This window comes from Larimichthys crocea, chromosome XIII, assembly GCF_000972845.2.
Source record: "Larimichthys crocea isolate SSNF chromosome XIII, L_crocea_2.0, whole genome shotgun sequence".
NCBI lineage: Eukaryota > Metazoa > Chordata > Actinopteri > Sciaenidae > Larimichthys > Larimichthys crocea.
This window is the reverse complement of record NC_040023.1, coordinates 42,410,099-42,427,245: the sequence shown is the minus strand read 5'-3', so window position 1 is coordinate 42,427,245 and position 17,147 is coordinate 42,410,099. Positions and strand designations below refer to the sequence as shown.

The 17,147-nt window shown below is 40.7% G+C and overlaps 1 protein-coding gene across 2 annotated transcripts; it reads left to right on the top strand.

Moving 5' to 3' along the window:
• Nucleotides 1-1,822: 1,822 nt before the first annotated feature.
• Nucleotides 1,823-17,147, top strand: fhl3b (four and a half LIM domains 3b). Of its 2 annotated transcripts, XM_027286101.1 has the most exons (7): nt 1,823-2,027; nt 10,677-10,712; nt 11,755-11,930; nt 13,069-13,243; nt 14,105-14,274; nt 14,956-15,142; nt 16,485-17,147. In XM_027286101.1, the coding sequence occupies exons 3-7, from the start codon at nt 11,775-11,777 to the stop codon at nt 16,634-16,636; spliced, it is 840 nt and encodes a 279-aa protein (XP_027141902.1). In that variant the 5' UTR covers nt 1,823-2,027; nt 10,677-10,712; nt 11,755-11,774; the 3' UTR covers nt 16,637-17,147. The 2 variants fall into 2 exon arrangements, with proteins under 2 accessions (XP_027141902.1, XP_010732392.1); XM_010734090.3 differs by lacking the exon at nt 10,677-10,712 and having other exon boundaries at nt 1,824-2,027; nt 16,485-17,146.

The window sequence follows — 17,147 nt, the reverse complement described above, 5'->3', positions numbered from 1 at the left end:
TCTTCAGAACCTGGATGATGGTGGTGCTCTTGAAGCAGGTGGGGACAACAGCTTGTCTCAGAGAGGTGTTGAAGATGTCTGTGAGGACATCTGTGAGCTCCTCTGCACAGTCCTTTAGCACATGACGAGGAATGTTGTCAGGTCCTGCAGCCTTGCGAGCGTTGATCATGGAGAGGGATCTCCTCACGCTGGCTGGAGACAGGGACATATGGAAAGTGTCATGAGATAGAATTGAACAATTGTAAGATAGTCTTAATTAGATATAAAATGATTTAAATATTCATTGATATTGATTTTTGTGTTCTCAATAATCATGACATTTCATAAGTATGAACAAGTGTGTCTCATTATCACCAGTTTGGACTTCTAATTTTGACAGATTCCTATAATTAAGAGACACTAAGCCATAATTACATGGCACCCCACCTCATAATTATCAGATATCAAAAAGTATCTGAGAGCTTCCCATGATTATGAAGTCATTTCATAACATAACAACAGACTAGATAGAAATAAACATATTTCTTCATACTTCAAACATTTCCAGATGGCTTCCATTCTATGGACAGATTTTAAGAGACAAAAATAAATCATCCCACATATTTAAGTTTCATTATTTTAAATGGAACCATATGCACCCTCTCTAAGATGAACTGCTGTAACCAACAGGTTTGAACAGCAGATGGCAGCAGCATATTTATGAAAGTATTTGACCTGATTTGACCATGGGGTCATATTTTCTACAGCATGAAGGCTGAGTCCTTCAGCCCATCTGCAGGCCCTGCAGATCAGCTGAAAGATGCCACACACATGAATGAAAACCCTTCATCACTTCATATCCTCATGTAGTGTACATCCTGATTTAATGGGTAGTGGCAGGATGGAGCCACAGCTGAAGCCTTTAATCGTCCCCAGACCTCCTGCTCACCACTGTGGAAAATGGAGGTCAATGAGAGGGAAAATAATATCTTGCTCTCCGGGACCCTGCAGTTTGTTTCTGACCACAGAAAATGTCAGGAAGTCAGAAGAAACGCTACACTGAGGACAGAGTGTGTAGTATCCTCATCCATGTATGATGATATCATAAATATTAAATGTATTCATTTATAAATCTTCTCACTATAACTTTATCTCCATCCACTGATGAAAGCCACAGGGAGCAGCTGAAAGGGCAAGAATGACATTTTGAGTTCAACATGTTTGCAGGAGTGTGTGTGTGTGTGTGGTGTGTGTGTGTGTGTGTGTGTGTGTGTGTGTGTGTGTGTGAGATGAGGTCAGCTGAGAAATCACATTTTAATGCACCATAAGGTTTGTTCATGTGTATAAACAGTTAAATCCTAAAATAAAAGAGTTTATCATGTGTGTAAATATACAATATGCTACACTGTGTCACCAGTCACTGCTCATACACAAGTGACTGTTAGAGTTAGTAAACATTAATAAACACTCTACATTTATAATGCTGCGTTCAGTATTACCGTGTTACTATGAAGGAGATTTAAAGAACAGGGTACAAATATCAGCAACATTTAAATGAATTATGTATTATTACAAAGTCCCTCAAGGACTACATGTCGAATGAAAAGCACATCACACTCATCATTCAGTACTGAGATCATTGAATGTATTTTCCATTTAGATATTATAAAGTGGTTCAGAGCTGGAAGCCAAAAATCTACTGTGTGTTTAAAATATTGAATTACATCCAAAAAAACACAGTGAGTGGAGAGTGTACCTACTTTGAGCCTGAGCTCCCCACAAGGTGAAAACAGACAGAGGGAGTGGAAAGACAGAGGAGGAAAGAAAGGGGCGGTGTTTGGAAGAAAGCTTTGGTTTTACGCACCAGACACAGACGCTTCAGTCAGTGGAAAGCCGTCAGTTCTGAGCTCGCAGGAGTCCACGAGGAGGATTTAATGATCTGTCATATTACACTGCAGAGCAGAGCAGCTGACAAACTGCAGAGATCCTCCAAAGACGAACAGAAACTGCTGTGAGCATCTCCAGGGCCGACTGCTGCGCACGCAGAGGTACGTCCACATTTACATTCATACGGCTGCTATTTCAACTCAAAGTGAGCAGGAGGCTGATGGCTGACTTTAAAGTGTGTTCACTGAGTTTACATTGGTGTAATCTGCTCACGCAGTAATGTCTGCTCCTCTGAGGCTGCACACAACCTCACCTGTCTGCACCTGGTGCAGAATAACTGCACATTATTGAGGCATCCAGCACATTTGGAATATTCTTTGTTTGGCACAGCTCACAGGGCGCTTAAAATGACGCAATGAAGCTAATAATGCGTTCATACATCAGTTAAATTATGTTAACAGAGCTCTGAGTTAACGACTGCAGACTGAGAATCAGAACATTTCATTTATTAATATGCATTCATATGAATAACGTGAATAAAATGAACATTATTACCAATTTGAAAAACCTGTTTCTGGGAGTCACAACAACCACAACCTGACAACCCAAAATGTGTTCCTATAAAAGACGTGATCTGAAAAGCTTTATGATAGACATGATCAGCCCTTAATAAAGGGTGCCTTAGTGCTTACAAATAAACTTTACTGAAGCATAATCCCACCCACCTCATCCAAGATGGCCCAGAAAGGATGTTCTTTCTTTCGGGTGAGGAAATAGTGGATGTTATTGGGGGTTGGAGTCCAAAGTAAGTAACTGATACTGTGAATAAGTGCTGTGCCTCTGTTTCAAGTAGGATTTATGAGAAGAAGAACAAGAAGACGATCCCTCGCTTTAATGTTTGGGTGGGACACAAAATAAGGTTCAAATCTTTACACTGAAACTTGAATATGTCTTTTTTTCATTCATCTGGAGGCCTGTTAACAAGCCTTTCAGTCTCGTTGAGTTAGAGTGATGTCATGTCTCCTTCAGATTACAAATTTTCTTCTGGAGACTCAGCAAACCCCTCAACCCCACCCCCCCTCCAGCACCACTCATAGTTTCCATCACCGCACCCTATCCCCATACCGCCATCATGTTCCAATCCAATGGGGTGAAATTAATATATTTATTGAAACAATCCAGCTCTGGTTGCATTCACTCCTTATTATTATTTTTGTGTCACACAGAAAGAAATTCCTGACTTTTGCCTTTTTTTAGAAAACAGAGGGCGGAAGAAAAAAAAGCTTTTTTTTTTGTTTGCTATTTTTTTCTTTTTCCTCTCAGAGTTGGAGCCACACGGTTTTGCCACGTTTTGACCACAGTCACATTCCTCTGAAATTCTTGCGTTGGGCGAAGGTTTGGTCTGTGTACAATCACTGGAGACGAGCCAGAGACAAATAAGAAAGGAAGATGATTTTATATTGTGAAGTGACTGACAGTCATGAAAAGAGTCTCACCATGAGTCAGTCTCACTCACCTCACTGACTTTTCCATCCCATTTCTGTTCTATGTGATCAGCTTTATTATCTTGGCTAAGAACATAGAAATAGTGCAGAGAGTATGAAGATGGAGCAAGCAGCCCATTAGTTGAACTTAGCATACAGTAATTAAGCACCAAAAACAAGAGAAGTCTAGCCAGAGTCTAAAAATAGGCCTAAAGCTTACTAATGAATATAATCTTATATGTTTAATCTGTACACAAAGAGAAATGTAAAAACACCAATTTGTGAGTTTACATGCTAAAGCAGTTTCTTGGCAGTGACCTCACAGAGACAAACCAAACATTTGACTTTTCTGGGTTTGTTGGGATGAAATAAAGGAGATATAACGTGTTAATCAGTGAGCTTTAGAGGTCTATGTATGCTGATGGTAGCTTCAGTCATCTCATCTAACTATGAAGAATAATATATTTCCCCTAATGTCTAAATGAGTCCTTTAATGAGTCAGTACAGTTTCCACTTCAGTTTAGAGCCTTTGTAACTCTCTGCAAGTGTAAATCTTTAAATGTGACCATTGCCTTGCCTTTCCTTGTTCCCATCATGATAACAAGGATTCCATCTGAAACCAACCTCAGCCTGTCTGAAGCTCCCCCAACAAAGATGAAGCTCAGAATCAAAGTCAAATAAACCCAGCAGCAAACATGAACCAGAGACAACAGGCCGGCAGTCTCTCAGAAAATAAACTATTGTTACATTAACACCCAGCTCTTGAACTGTCCGGTGGCAGCTGGCAGCTGATGGAAAAATAAGTTTACTTGTGTTCTTTGCTTTGGATAATAGCTGACGGTATTTGAGATCAAGCCGACTGTTTATTTGCATCAGTCAGTGTTCAGCTGGAAGTACAATCCAAGAGCAACAAGTAGGTTTGCCAAAAGTAGCATGACTGTATATCCCATTCAGCTTCATGACCACACTTAATTATAATCTTTTTAAACTTCTTTTCAGTATTTCTATTCTTTTCTTTCTCATCCAAACATTAAGACATTTCAAATATATATTTAGGCAGTGCTTCGCTTTGCATGGCTGTGTCACTCCTTGTCGTCTGGACTGAAATATCTCAACTCTTGGACACATTGTAACGGAATTCTGTGCAGACATTCATGCTCCCCAGAGGACCAATCATAATTATCCTGGACTTTACTTAAAAATTCAAAGTTTTGATTTGATCAATATTTGTTCACTTGGTACACTTTCTTCTATGTAAATTTCACTACAGGAAAGCCTCACCTTAGAATTATATTATATTATATTATATTATATTATATTATATTATATTATATTATATTATATTATTTTTTATTATTATTTATTATTATTTTTATTAATTTAACTATAAAATAAAGCATGTTAGATGTCAGAAGAAGAAAAACTATACCATACCTAAAAGAAATCGGAGAATCTGAACTTTTTTTATTAGTAATAAAAGTAAGTAAGTAATCATCTTATGAGCCTCGGTGGGGGTCGGGAGCTGTCGCATCAGGCCACTGTGTGCTGAAGCTTTGGCACGGTGGTGACTTGTTTACTTTTTGTCTAAGTCAGACCTGTTAGTCAGTTCAGCGGTGAGCTGCGGAGGTGAAACTGCAGCTGCAGCACACATTGTTTGAGTGGAGAAACAAACAGCCAGCTGGAGACTCATAAAACATAGGCAGACATGTTCTCTGTCTTCTAACAGGCTTAATGTTATAGGCTTAGTGTGACAGTTTTTATGTCATTGATCTCCAATGATACTGATCATGTTATGGTTTGTGTCAAAAGTTATAAGCTGAAAGTTAAGATGAAATAATTTTACAGATCTGCAAACTGAAAATAACATCAGTGTTTAAAACAGCCAGAAGTGTTTCATCCTGATGAGATCTTTAATCAGAGACGACCAAATGTACATCATGTGTTCATGTTGAATTGTGTTTGTCCAGCTGAAATAGACCATGTGATCTGCAGGAAGCCTTATAAAACAAAGCCAGATATGCGCTCACCTTCAAAAGCACTTTATTCCCATTGTTCTAGGCTTGATATGTGGCTTTATTTAGCAGGCATATCCACTGACACTGATCAAACTGATTTTCTGAGCAGGTAATTAACGACACAATTATTTGAATCAAAGCCTCACAGTTCAATCTTTGACACTGATGTGACCTGAATTTACTTTTACATGATGAAGTAACAGAAATGATGTTAGAGAAGTGCTGACTCACTATCTCACAATATGGTCATTGTTTAAAACAGCAAGAAGCGCTTCGACCTGACGAGACCTTTAATCAGCGACAACAAAATGTACGATATGTGTTCATTTTGATTTGTGTGCGTGCAGCTGAAATTGGCCTTGTGATCTGCAGGAAGCCACACCACATTGAGTGTCTTTGTACTGGGGATGAAAGGGAGCGCAGTCATCTGACAGCCATCAGAGACCAGTCTGCTTTTCTGTGTTTTTTCTCAGCAGTTTATAGCTTCAACCATGAGAGTGTCACTTTCCCTTCAGTGCTGCAGGGCTCCTCTGTTGTTAATGTGTTCTACACAGTATTGTGCCTCTGTCAATATTCTCATTCACCTTCCAAAATCCAGGTTATGCAATCCAGGAGTCACACAGTATGAGGACTGTTTTGAGCTTTAGAGGCTGTTAAAGTACCCTAATCCATTTCAGGGGGAATAAACAGTAAAATGGGTCAGTAATTAAAAACAAACACTGTTACACACTTTCCTGTTTGAACTGCACACACACAGTTTGGGTTCTTTAATGAGTGTAAATCAGCAGAAGTGAAAGCAGTGATTGTAAGACAGTCTACAGCCCTGTAAGGCTGCACCTAGGTCAAATCAGAGGATGGCTGAAGTTGTTACAGTTTATCCTGAGTGGAACATTAATATTTAAACCTAATTTCATGGCAATCCATTTAATAGTTGTTGAAATATTTCAGTGTGGAAGTCATGGACTGACCAATTAACTGGAATTTTACACTGTGAGCATGGCTAAAAACCCACTTCCTGTCTGTAGAAGGTGTACAGTGAAAGGAGAGCAGTTTGTGAGCTGAAGCATTAAAAGAATATGAAAAGAGTCAAAGGTCTGTTTTAAACATACAGGACAGTGTAGAGCTGAGAATCAGGTGCCTGTTTCAGAGAGGGAATGTATCACGTCACAACAAAAAAAGGTACTGAGGCTGTTTTGTAATGCATGAATATATTTTTTGTGGTTGTGACAGATTTAACACTTACCTACAAATGTTTTCCACTAGGTTTTATTACGTGTGACAGCGGTTTTCATCATGGAATAATCTGGTTTGTAAACCTCAGACACAAGTCTAAATTCCTGCACTGGGAAAATAAACACTAACACCCGGCAGCAGCTCCCACGGCTCGCAGAGTTCCTGGCTCCGGTCATAAGAAACTGTCAGGTTGTTGAGAAGTAAAACAACAGCAGCGAGCCATGAAGGGACATGAGACAGGAGGCCCGGTGGCTGATCCTGGGAGACAGTTGCCATTTGGCTGCCGCTACAAAGCTCTCAGAGCCAAGTGACTCTTGTAAATCTCTCACTGGGACAGATCATGTCGGTGTATCGGTGAAGAATTCAACATGTCCACTCATTAAGGTGAATTGTGGCCTTAAATAGTTTGAGCAGCCGTGCTACTACAGAGAAAGAGTACTTAGACAGGATGGATGACTGTTTGGTTTAATGTCTCACGGTAAGGAGGAGAACAGGGGCGACAAGTATTTCTGGATGTGGTCCAAGAGGACACCTGTAGAGTGAACACCTCTTAAACAAAGCACTGACTACATGTGAGTCAGTGTCTTAGACTATTAATGTCAGAGAGTATGTATGGTGTGAAGATGAACAGCTGCTCAACACATTTTTATTCACAGTTGTGGCCTTAAAGCAAGATGATGTATGGAAGTAAAGAATGTTCTCAGAATATAGAAACGAGTTGAGAAGATTCTGGAAAGTCATGACTTCAAGTGAAGCTAAAAGTGTCTCCTGCTTTCAGTCTCAGAGCAAAGCTAAGCCAATGTCCTCCTGGTTGTGCCACATATCGAACTGTTTTAGTCTTATTATATTTGCTATTGTATAGCTGACTGTAAAGTTAGAATGGACTGTCCTGTAGGAACCATAAAATATTGGTTTGAACAATGTTGGATTTTAATTAGATGCTGTTGTGTTTTGGCACCAAGGCCATAAGAATTCCCTATTGGATGCCTAAAGGAGAATTTGATGACAGACAACAGCTGGACACCACAAAATGTGTTTGCAGATGTTGTGGCTCAGGAAGAGAAAAATAAAGCTCAAAACCTGGAAGACTATGTCCGGAAGGAAAGCCATTGTTCTATCATCGTAGACATAGATGGACGGGAATAGAAACTCGAACCTCTTTAGACATTTAAGAGGGAAGTTGGGCTAATTTCCCCATCCAGACAGCAATCTGACAGAAAACAGACATAGGATGTGATGTTTGGTCTCAGTTTGGTTTTCCTACTTGTTTTGTTGACCTAACTTGATGCCCTCGAAGAGGAAGCTGTGCGGTTATCTGCAGGGAGGGATGTATAGTATGAGGGATGTCCTCAGTATTGTGCTAATATGGCACAGGGAGAAACAGTCTCTGACCGTGCTGTGGAGCAGAGGGAGTTTCTGCTTCTGGCATCAGCTTTAGGACGTGACTGAGAGCAGACGGTGTTTATCCTTTTTATGTTTATCTGAAATTGCTGAATCATTGGTTATTAGAAACAAAATGTTTGATAGGAGTCAGACATGAGGAATGTAAACTGCACTTTCAAGCTGACTCTTTAACAGTCCAGATGCAAATACTTGGAGGTTATAGAGCATGAAGTGGTGTACCTGTAAAATTCAGCTTTGTGGAGCGGGAAGCCTTCTTCATAACTGATGTCTAATTCTCTCCAGCTTCATAACAAACCACAAAAAATGATTTTCTGAGGAAACAATACCTTGGCATTAGTTTGCATCAAGGTCATTTCGACCTAGCCCGTGACATCTTTCACCTCTGAGGAGAGGAGGATCAGGGGGTTCTTGATCCTCCATCCCTCTGGGAGATTTCAAAGCCACATGGTTTCTCAGCTGTAGTTTGTTGAATCCACCTCCTCTTTTCTGACGTTGTAGAAACATGTCAAAGTCTCTCTGTGCCCAAAATAGGGTGGGGGAAATTATAAACAATGACTGTTTCCAAGTGAAATGCTTCAATGTCTGCCTTTGTAAATGTTCCAGGCGTGATCCTGAGCATGAACATATACCCAAACTCTGGAGACTGATCCATAATCTTCATCCACACTGTGTATATCTTTCTGAGGCCTGCCTGCCCGGTCTTAACTGTTCTACAGGAGCGTATTTTAACCTCCCACACTTCATTTCCTCACTCATTTCCTTTGCTGCTGCTGAACACGAGGTGATAGACCCTCAGTGTCTTCAGTAATAATGGTGGGATGATGTGCCAAGCTTTATTTCCACCTGTTCTTCTTCTGTTCCACAAACTATCAATTAAGACATATATTTAGACTCTTAAGATGAATCCCCTTGTTAAGAGGCTCCTGACAAGTCATTACATTTTACCAACTACAGGCAGTCAGAAGTAAAAACTGATGTTTCTTTCAGAAGTCTGGGCTATAAAACACATTTTTTCAAACAGCATTACAATGCCAATATTTTAGTACCTGCACATAGTCACTGGAATTTGGTTCAAACTTTATAAATGTAGCCCAGTTTTCGACTGGGCACATTGAAGTGATGATAAAACCATGCTCACTGAGTGTTGTTCCCTCTTCTTATTTCTTACTTCTTGTTACACTCCTCGTGGACCAAAAAAATCTTCTCCTCCTGCATCATCATCCTAATCCTTTTTGGGTCATTGAGCTAAAAAATTATCTCCATGGTCAATATGATGACATGCTTAGAGTTAAACTCCAATTCATTTTTGGAGATCGACCCAATTTCCCCCAAGGGAGTGTGCTTAGTGTTATGAAGCCAGATATGAAGACATAAAAAGCTCCATGATGAGACAAGTGAGATTTGATAGATGAAATTATTTTTATGGGAAACTATGAAAAGAAGGAAAGTGTGCTGAACAAAAGGGCACAGTCTTATCGTGGTAAAATTAAAAAGCACTAATCGAGCAAATGGTGACATTCTCTGAGCCAGATATAATCATCTCTGTGAAACGTCCACAGCTGTCAGAGAATACAGCACATTGTGGCAATCACAATAATTTCAAATAACAAATTGCAGCAATAATCTTAAAAGCATACGAGTGTAAGTCTTTGTGTTACTGATACCAAGGGAATGTTATGTATTTAAGAGAAAGTTGTGGACAAAAGAAATAAAATAGATAAACGAGAGTCCTTTAAAGACGAGCCAAACACAGAAGATGAAGCCCTGGAGAGAGCTCCGACAATTAATATTGTTTAGTTGTTCTTTCTCTATGCCAAACCACCGCAGGGGGGTTTGTACTGAGGTTAAGGGAGAGGCCAACATTACAAGCTTTCATTTATTTGTGAGTAATGATGAAGCAGGAGAAGCAGTTCTATCATTACTGGACTGACTTACAATAAGTCAGCCATAAGTCTTCATTCAGCCCTTCTCTGCAGGAAAGGAGTTCTGGATGTAAAAACAATACTTAATCGCTAACTGCAGGATGATGTCTTTCAGTAATCCCTCTCCATCTTGCATGCTGAAGGTTCATTTAAATTGTATGTGTTGTATTGGATTGGAAATGATTGTGTAGAGCAGCAACCAGCCAACAACATCCTCATTCTCTCAGACTCTGCTCATCTTCTCGCTCCAGACACCTTCTTCTCTCCAATCTTAACTCTCCTATCACTCCTCTGTCCCGAGGCGTCCCTCAGGGTTCAGTGTTTGGTGTTCTCCTGTTCATTCTCCCTACGTCATCATCACCATCATCATGGTTTCTACTTCCACAGTTACGCCCATGATGTGCAGCTTTACATTTCCACTAAACGCATCGTCACTGCAACTTATGACTGAGATTAAACTGTTGATGTAGACCAATGTACTAAAAGTAAACTGTGATTGATCCAATCTGATCATCACTGGTCCCAAGTCACTCAGCAAAAACCACTCACTGTCATGATTCGCTCCTGGTTTTTCATCCCTCCTGCCAGTACTTTTCCAATCACCTGCCGGCCACTCCCACCTGATCAGTGCAACCTCCTTCACCTGTGTTCCCTCACCTGATTTAAACCCACTCCTTCCACTATGTCTCTGCCAGATTGTCTTCAGCAGCATGCTAAACTCCTGCATGTTTATCTTTGGATTGCTTCCCCAGTTTCGACCCCGCCTATCCCTCATCGTCCCTGCCCAGGTAACCTGACCAGCCTCTTGTCCCTGATTCCTCTGCCTGCTCGCCCCTTGTCTGTCTCCTGTTTGCTTGGATTCCCCTCCCTGGAGGTTTCGGCTGGAGAGTTGGACTATTTTGGCTGGCTCTGTTGTGGATTTTTGGGACCCTGTTTGGTCAATAAACTGTTGAACTGTTCCAACACTGGTCTCAGTCTGTGCTGTTTTTGGGTCCAACCTCACACCCATTACACTCACTTCTCACCATCGATAACTCCACCCTCTCTCTCCCCACACATATGTAACTTTGGAGTAATTTTCAACAGCAGCCTCCACACAAACCTCATTACCAAAGTAGCCTTCACATATATATAGCTTGTCTCTCGACCTTTCTGCTGCTGAAATTTTGATCAATGCTTTCATTACATCCAGACTCAACTAACGCAATAGCATTCTTTGTGGTGTGTCATGCAAAGTCCTAAATAAACTCCAGTACATCCAAAGCTCTGCTGCTTATTGGCTCACTTGCCCCTGTTTAAAAGAACCTGCACAGGCTCTGTCTTATCTCACAAAGGCCTCCATAACCAGGCCCCCTCCTACCTCACAGACCTTCTCCACCATCATGCTCCCTCCCACACCCTCCATTCCTCTGACGACCTCCTGTTCGCAGTCTCCAGGAATAATCACAGAGCCTGGGGTGCTTTGCCCTTTTCCATAGCATCAATGTGGAACACTCTCCCCAAGCACATCTGTGACTGCACCGATCTGTGTTCAGAAGTTACTCTAAACTCGCCTTCTTACAACTGCTTTAAAAGTTGGATTTCCAGTTGTCTAGGATTACTTTTTAACTATCGTATAAAGTGTCTTTGACTCTTTTTAAAAACCTATATTTGCTTCCCCTCATGTTTTTGTCTCTCCTGTTCTTTATTTCCAAGCTGTATATCCAAAAACTGTCTGCCTCCCTTCATCCTGCTTTCTCTCTCTGTTATACTAATCTCACTCCTCCTTCCTGACCTGTCTTCTTGCTAATAGTGAATGCTAAACTGTGCCTGTGAATTCTCCATTTGCAGGTCAGCCAGAAAAAGACATCATGAGTGACCGCTTCAACTGCAAAAACTGCAACGAGCCCCTGTGTGGACGCAAATACATCCAGGTGGAGGACAGCCCTCACTGCATCCCCTGCTATGACCGCCTGCACGCCAACACCTGCCAGGAATGTAAAGAAATCATCGGCCATAATGCCAAGGTGAGCTAGTGCTTCATTATTTGAAGTTAAGTATTTTCAATTCATGCTTCTACTCTAGATTTACTCTAAAAAAACAATTCATTCATAAAGCCAAGCTAATGTCCAGCTGCATTATGCTCCATTTTCTAAGGGCTTTTATAAACCAGCTGGCGTTCATGGAAAACATAACTCTACTTGAAGAACACCAAACTGTCTGTAATCCTCTTTAAGTTGCCTGAAAGCTGTAGTTAGTGAAAATGAAAAACACTGTCCTGGAGGAAACACCCACAGACGTCATGAGGCCATCAGTGTCCTGTGAATTATGGACTCCCAATGAGGGACTGGCAGTAAATTAGGCTCCTGCTTGCTTTGGCTGTCTCTCCTCTACATATAACAACATTCAGCCTTCATCCATCACAGAGCTTGCTTGAACTGCAGATGAACTGGAACACAAACAGCTGTTCGAAAGAAAATCACAGAGTGGGTTATTCTGATATTTAGGACAACAACAATGAAGACATGTCTCTGTTAACGCTCCTCTGTTTGGAGGACAGCAGGGTGCCGGAGAAAACTGGAAACTTTGGGTTTATGTCAACGGACGGCCAAAAACACTGAACCTGTGTTTGACCTCTGACCTAAGGCAGGGCAGGAAATAGAGAATCTCCCTGTGAGGAGTAACAACATATCAAGTTTAGTGTAGTTTGCTTGATTATTCACTGTTAGGAAAAACATGATTCTTATCATCAATAAATTCTTATTAGTCTGAAAATAAACTACAAAATAAACATAAGCTACTAGTCATACCAGTCAGTAAAAGCTCTTAGATGTGTGTGATTACACTTAGATTGTCCCTTCTATTAACATATGCATGTAGTTGTATTATTGCATGTCTTTTGCCCTCTGAGGAAAATGTACTTTGTGACTTTGGGCTATACAAATAAAATTGATTTGATTTGATTTGATTTTACACTGAAGGTTTGAAGGTCTGAATCTCTGTAAAAGAAGAAATGTAGCATTCAAATTAGAATTTTTACAATGTTTTTATTAAATACCTTTGATTATAAACAATATTTAGGTTTTTATCAAAACACCATTTTAATCCAGACCTGCTTTCACAGCATCTAACTGTTCAGTTTGACCTCCCTCTCCTCTTCCTCAGGAGCTCTTCTATGAGGACAGACATTACCATGAGCACTGTTTCCGCTGTTTCCGCTGCGACCGCTCTCTGGCCGACGAGCCCTTTACCAGCCAGGCTGACGCGCTCGTGTGCAGCGACTGCTACTGCAACGAGTTCTCCTCCAAGTGTGCGGCCTGCGACAAGACAGTCATGCCTGGTACATACACACACACGCATACACACACGCATACACAAACCTTCTTTGGTTCATATCTTTGAGTAAAAGTTCACACCCTGTCTTTGCAGGGATAAAGGGGATGATAAGTTTCTGTTATCCAGGGCGTGACATCTTACATGTGACAGGATGATTCCTTGCTCTGCTGAAAGTTTCTCCCAGCAGGCTTTTGAACTCTGGGCTCTGATGACACAAGTGCAGTAGTGGTGTCGAATGACTGAAAATTACCCGGACCTGTGGGTAGTATGGGATATTATAACTCATCCGTTTTGAGCTGAACTGAACAGTCATTTTCAGTTTCTGTTCAGCCTTTAAATGCTGCTATCCTTTCTGCGTTTTCTTAACAGTGCAGCCAAGTTCAAGTTCAAAACACTGTTATGCCTTTGGGCTGCAAACCAGGCCCCAAAACTAAAAGAAGGCCAGTGTTACTGCCACTTTTATAAACTCCTGAAGTGAAGCTCTTATGTATATGAGAGTGGACAAAGAGCCACTTATGAAATGGCTGAAACTGTAAAATAAATAAAAAATCTGTGTTGCTGTGCAGCTGTGAATGTGAGCTCCGCATTGCTTTGTTACAGCTTGTCAGATTGTTTTGATGCAAGATAAGCTGATGTAATTGTACGGTGCAGGAGGCCTGTGTGAGAACAGGTTTAGCCGTCACACTGAATCATCACTTCTGGTCTTCTCAGCATTCATGTGAACGCTATCAGATTTCATTCCAGCGTATAGTTACAACACAGTCAGATCAAAGAGTGACACACAGGCGTTCAAATGTCAGAGAGGATAACAGCAAACAATCACAAACATCTCATTTTCCGTCCTCATCTGCTCCCTCTCTGACAGGATCCAGGATGTTGGAGTACGGTGGCTCTGCATGGCATGAGGACTGTTTTGTGTGTCACAGCTGTGAGAAGCCAATCGGTGCCGAGGCCTTCATCCCAGACAAAAACAACTACTACTGTGTGCCCTGCTATGAGGGCAGGTTTGCTCCTCAGTGCAGCCACTGCAAAAAGGTGAACCAAGCCTGAGACACAGCACGATGATCAGCATTGATGTTGAATTGAATTCTATTAAAAAACTCCAATTCCAGAGCTCAAGCTGACATCTTCAAATGTCTTTTTTATCCAGCCATCAGTCCAACACCTAAAATATTCAATTTACAAGCAAATATTAAAAAGCAGCAAACCCTCACATTTCAGAATCCAGAACCAGAGACTGTTCAAAGTTCAGTGTTGAAGTTGTTTGCAACCAGTATTCTATTAGTCAGTTTATTGTATGATCTAAATGTGATTAATTGTCTTTCATTTGTGCATATACAGATAGCGTGAAAGGTGTGAAAACAATGTAAAAAAATTGAATTGAAAGGTTTGACAGGTGAAGAAGTGATGAACAGTGGAGCCTCATGAAAATGTCTAAGAGTAGAGGACTGTATTCAAAGTCAGCTAACGATGGTCATAAGTGATAAAATGAAGTTTTTGTTTTGTTTTCTTTCTAAACTTAGTGAGCTCTTTTACAATGTCATGGAAACACTGCTCATATCATTCATTTATACTGAAACTCAAACTTTATCAAGAGAAACTCAAAAGAAGAAGCCACCAGACAACAGCTTTGTACCAAATGTTGCCAGGTGTAACTAAAAAAATATTTGAACTGGTCACATTTTACTGACACAGTGTCCTTGTCGTGTCCTGCAGGCTCTCACCAAAGGAGGGGTGACCTATAGGGACGAGGTGTGGCACAAAGAGTGTTTTCTCTGCACAGGCTGCAAAGTTCCCCTGGCTGGCCAACCCTTCACCTCGCAGGGGGAGAGTCCATACTGTGTCAAGTGTTTCAGCAGCCTGTATGCCAAAAAGTGTGCTGGCTGCAACACGGCCATCACAGGTCAGTCATGGGTTAAGTTTTGATCTGTTGGTTAACATGACTATGATTGTGGCACATCCCAGGTTCAATTCAGATTTGATGTTGTTTATCATCTCCTAATTTATGATCCACCGATTCCTGTCTGTCTATCGTCTGCCAAGGCAATTGTCTTCCACGAACAGGTGTAGGCAGTCAGGTGACTCACAACCTTCCACATGGTTTTGCATGGTTGCATATTTCCCCTCCTTGTATTGTGCAGTTTCTTCCTGCTGTCCAAACAAATGACTTTGTATTGGCACTCATTTAATACAGTTTTAATACTTTGTCAGGAGTGAATGAACTGTAAACAGTGAGTCTGACAATAACGACATAAAATGACAAACACTAACACTGGAGAACATGTTTTAGTGTTTACCTCCTGAATCCCACCTGGGAATGGTGGACCCTGCCAGTAACCATGAAAATATATAGTGAGTTGATTACACAAGGTAATAGCTTTAATGTCTATTGCTGATACGATACTGACTATATTTAGTATCAAAAACACTTGATTGATTTTGATTGATGATAAGCTTAAAACTGTCAATAACTGATTTCTTGTTGGGTTTTTTATTTTTAGCCACTTGGCAGCAGCAGGGACAAGTTGTGAACACAATATTGACATTAACCTTTTACATTTATATAGTGAACCTGTTAGAAACAGCTGAGCGTGTATACATCCAGCAGTTAAGGAACAATATAACTGGACAATTTACGTCCAATATTCACTCTCCTTTAGCTCTGTTTTTGGTCTCCACCAACTCCTGAGGGAAATATCTCATTCTTGAGCTGCTGGATGCTTCACTCTGTTCACAGGCTAGTCTCCAACTGTGTCTGCAGAGTGAGGTATATTATCTGTAGCTCTATCACACCACTACATCACATTGCTGTCACATTATGATTTGAAATTTGAAAACTGATTAAAGAGTGTGTGTAGAAACACAAAAACAAACATCCTGATAACAAATTACAGACCAAACCAGTTCTCACCAGGATAAATCAAAAGATGCTTTAATCACATAACAACTCTACACAGAGGAACAGGATAATTAAACATCAGACAACAAGGTCCATTATCTTTTCATGCCACAGTTAAATGAGAACTTGAATGAGATGCTTTTGACCACAGCGATGAACCAGAACACCGGCAGGTTGACAGAGCTGGCAGTGTTTACTTATGATTATTGCCAAGTGCTGCTGATGTTATCACAAATTCATTTCAGTCTCTTCCACAGTGCTACAGGGCTGTTATTAAACTCTATTTTAAACTCAGAGTAAAACATTCCTTCATTAGTCGCTCATGTGTTGTGTTTGTGTCTCACAGGGTTTGGAGACGGGAAGTATGTTTCTTTTGAGGACCGGCAGTGGCACCAGCCGTGCTTTAAGTGTTCACGCTGCTCTGTGTCGCTGGTGGGCTCCGGATTCTTCCCCGACCGCAACCAGATTCTGTGTACAGACTGCAACAATGACGACTGACCATCACTAACTCCACCTGCAACACCTGCACCTGCTGCAGCTAATATCAAACACTGCTGACACCAGTGGAAAACTCCTAAACCTCAGCCTTGCACATGAACACTGCAATATTACTAGTTTACTCACAGTGTAAAGCTGATAGAAAGCTCAGTATTTACAACTCAAAACTCTTGTCAGCTTTTAGAACATTGGATTGTATGTATGAATTCTGTTTCTCGATTTGATATGTTTTGCACATCAAAGATAAAATAGATATACATTTAAATTAAATGCACCATTTTATAACTCTTTTTTTCATGAATGGTAGAACCAAAATTTGAATGTCATGACCTCTGCTTGGCAAACATATTTCTACTTTTTCAAAAATATCCTGCTATTGAAGCTGTACCTCTTCTTCCACTACTTCCTGTGTGTAAACTCTGCTGAAAATGAACTGTTGAAAAAACATATATTTAGCATACATGCAATAAAAATGTCATAAAACAAAAGGTGGTGTATAAATGGATTAATA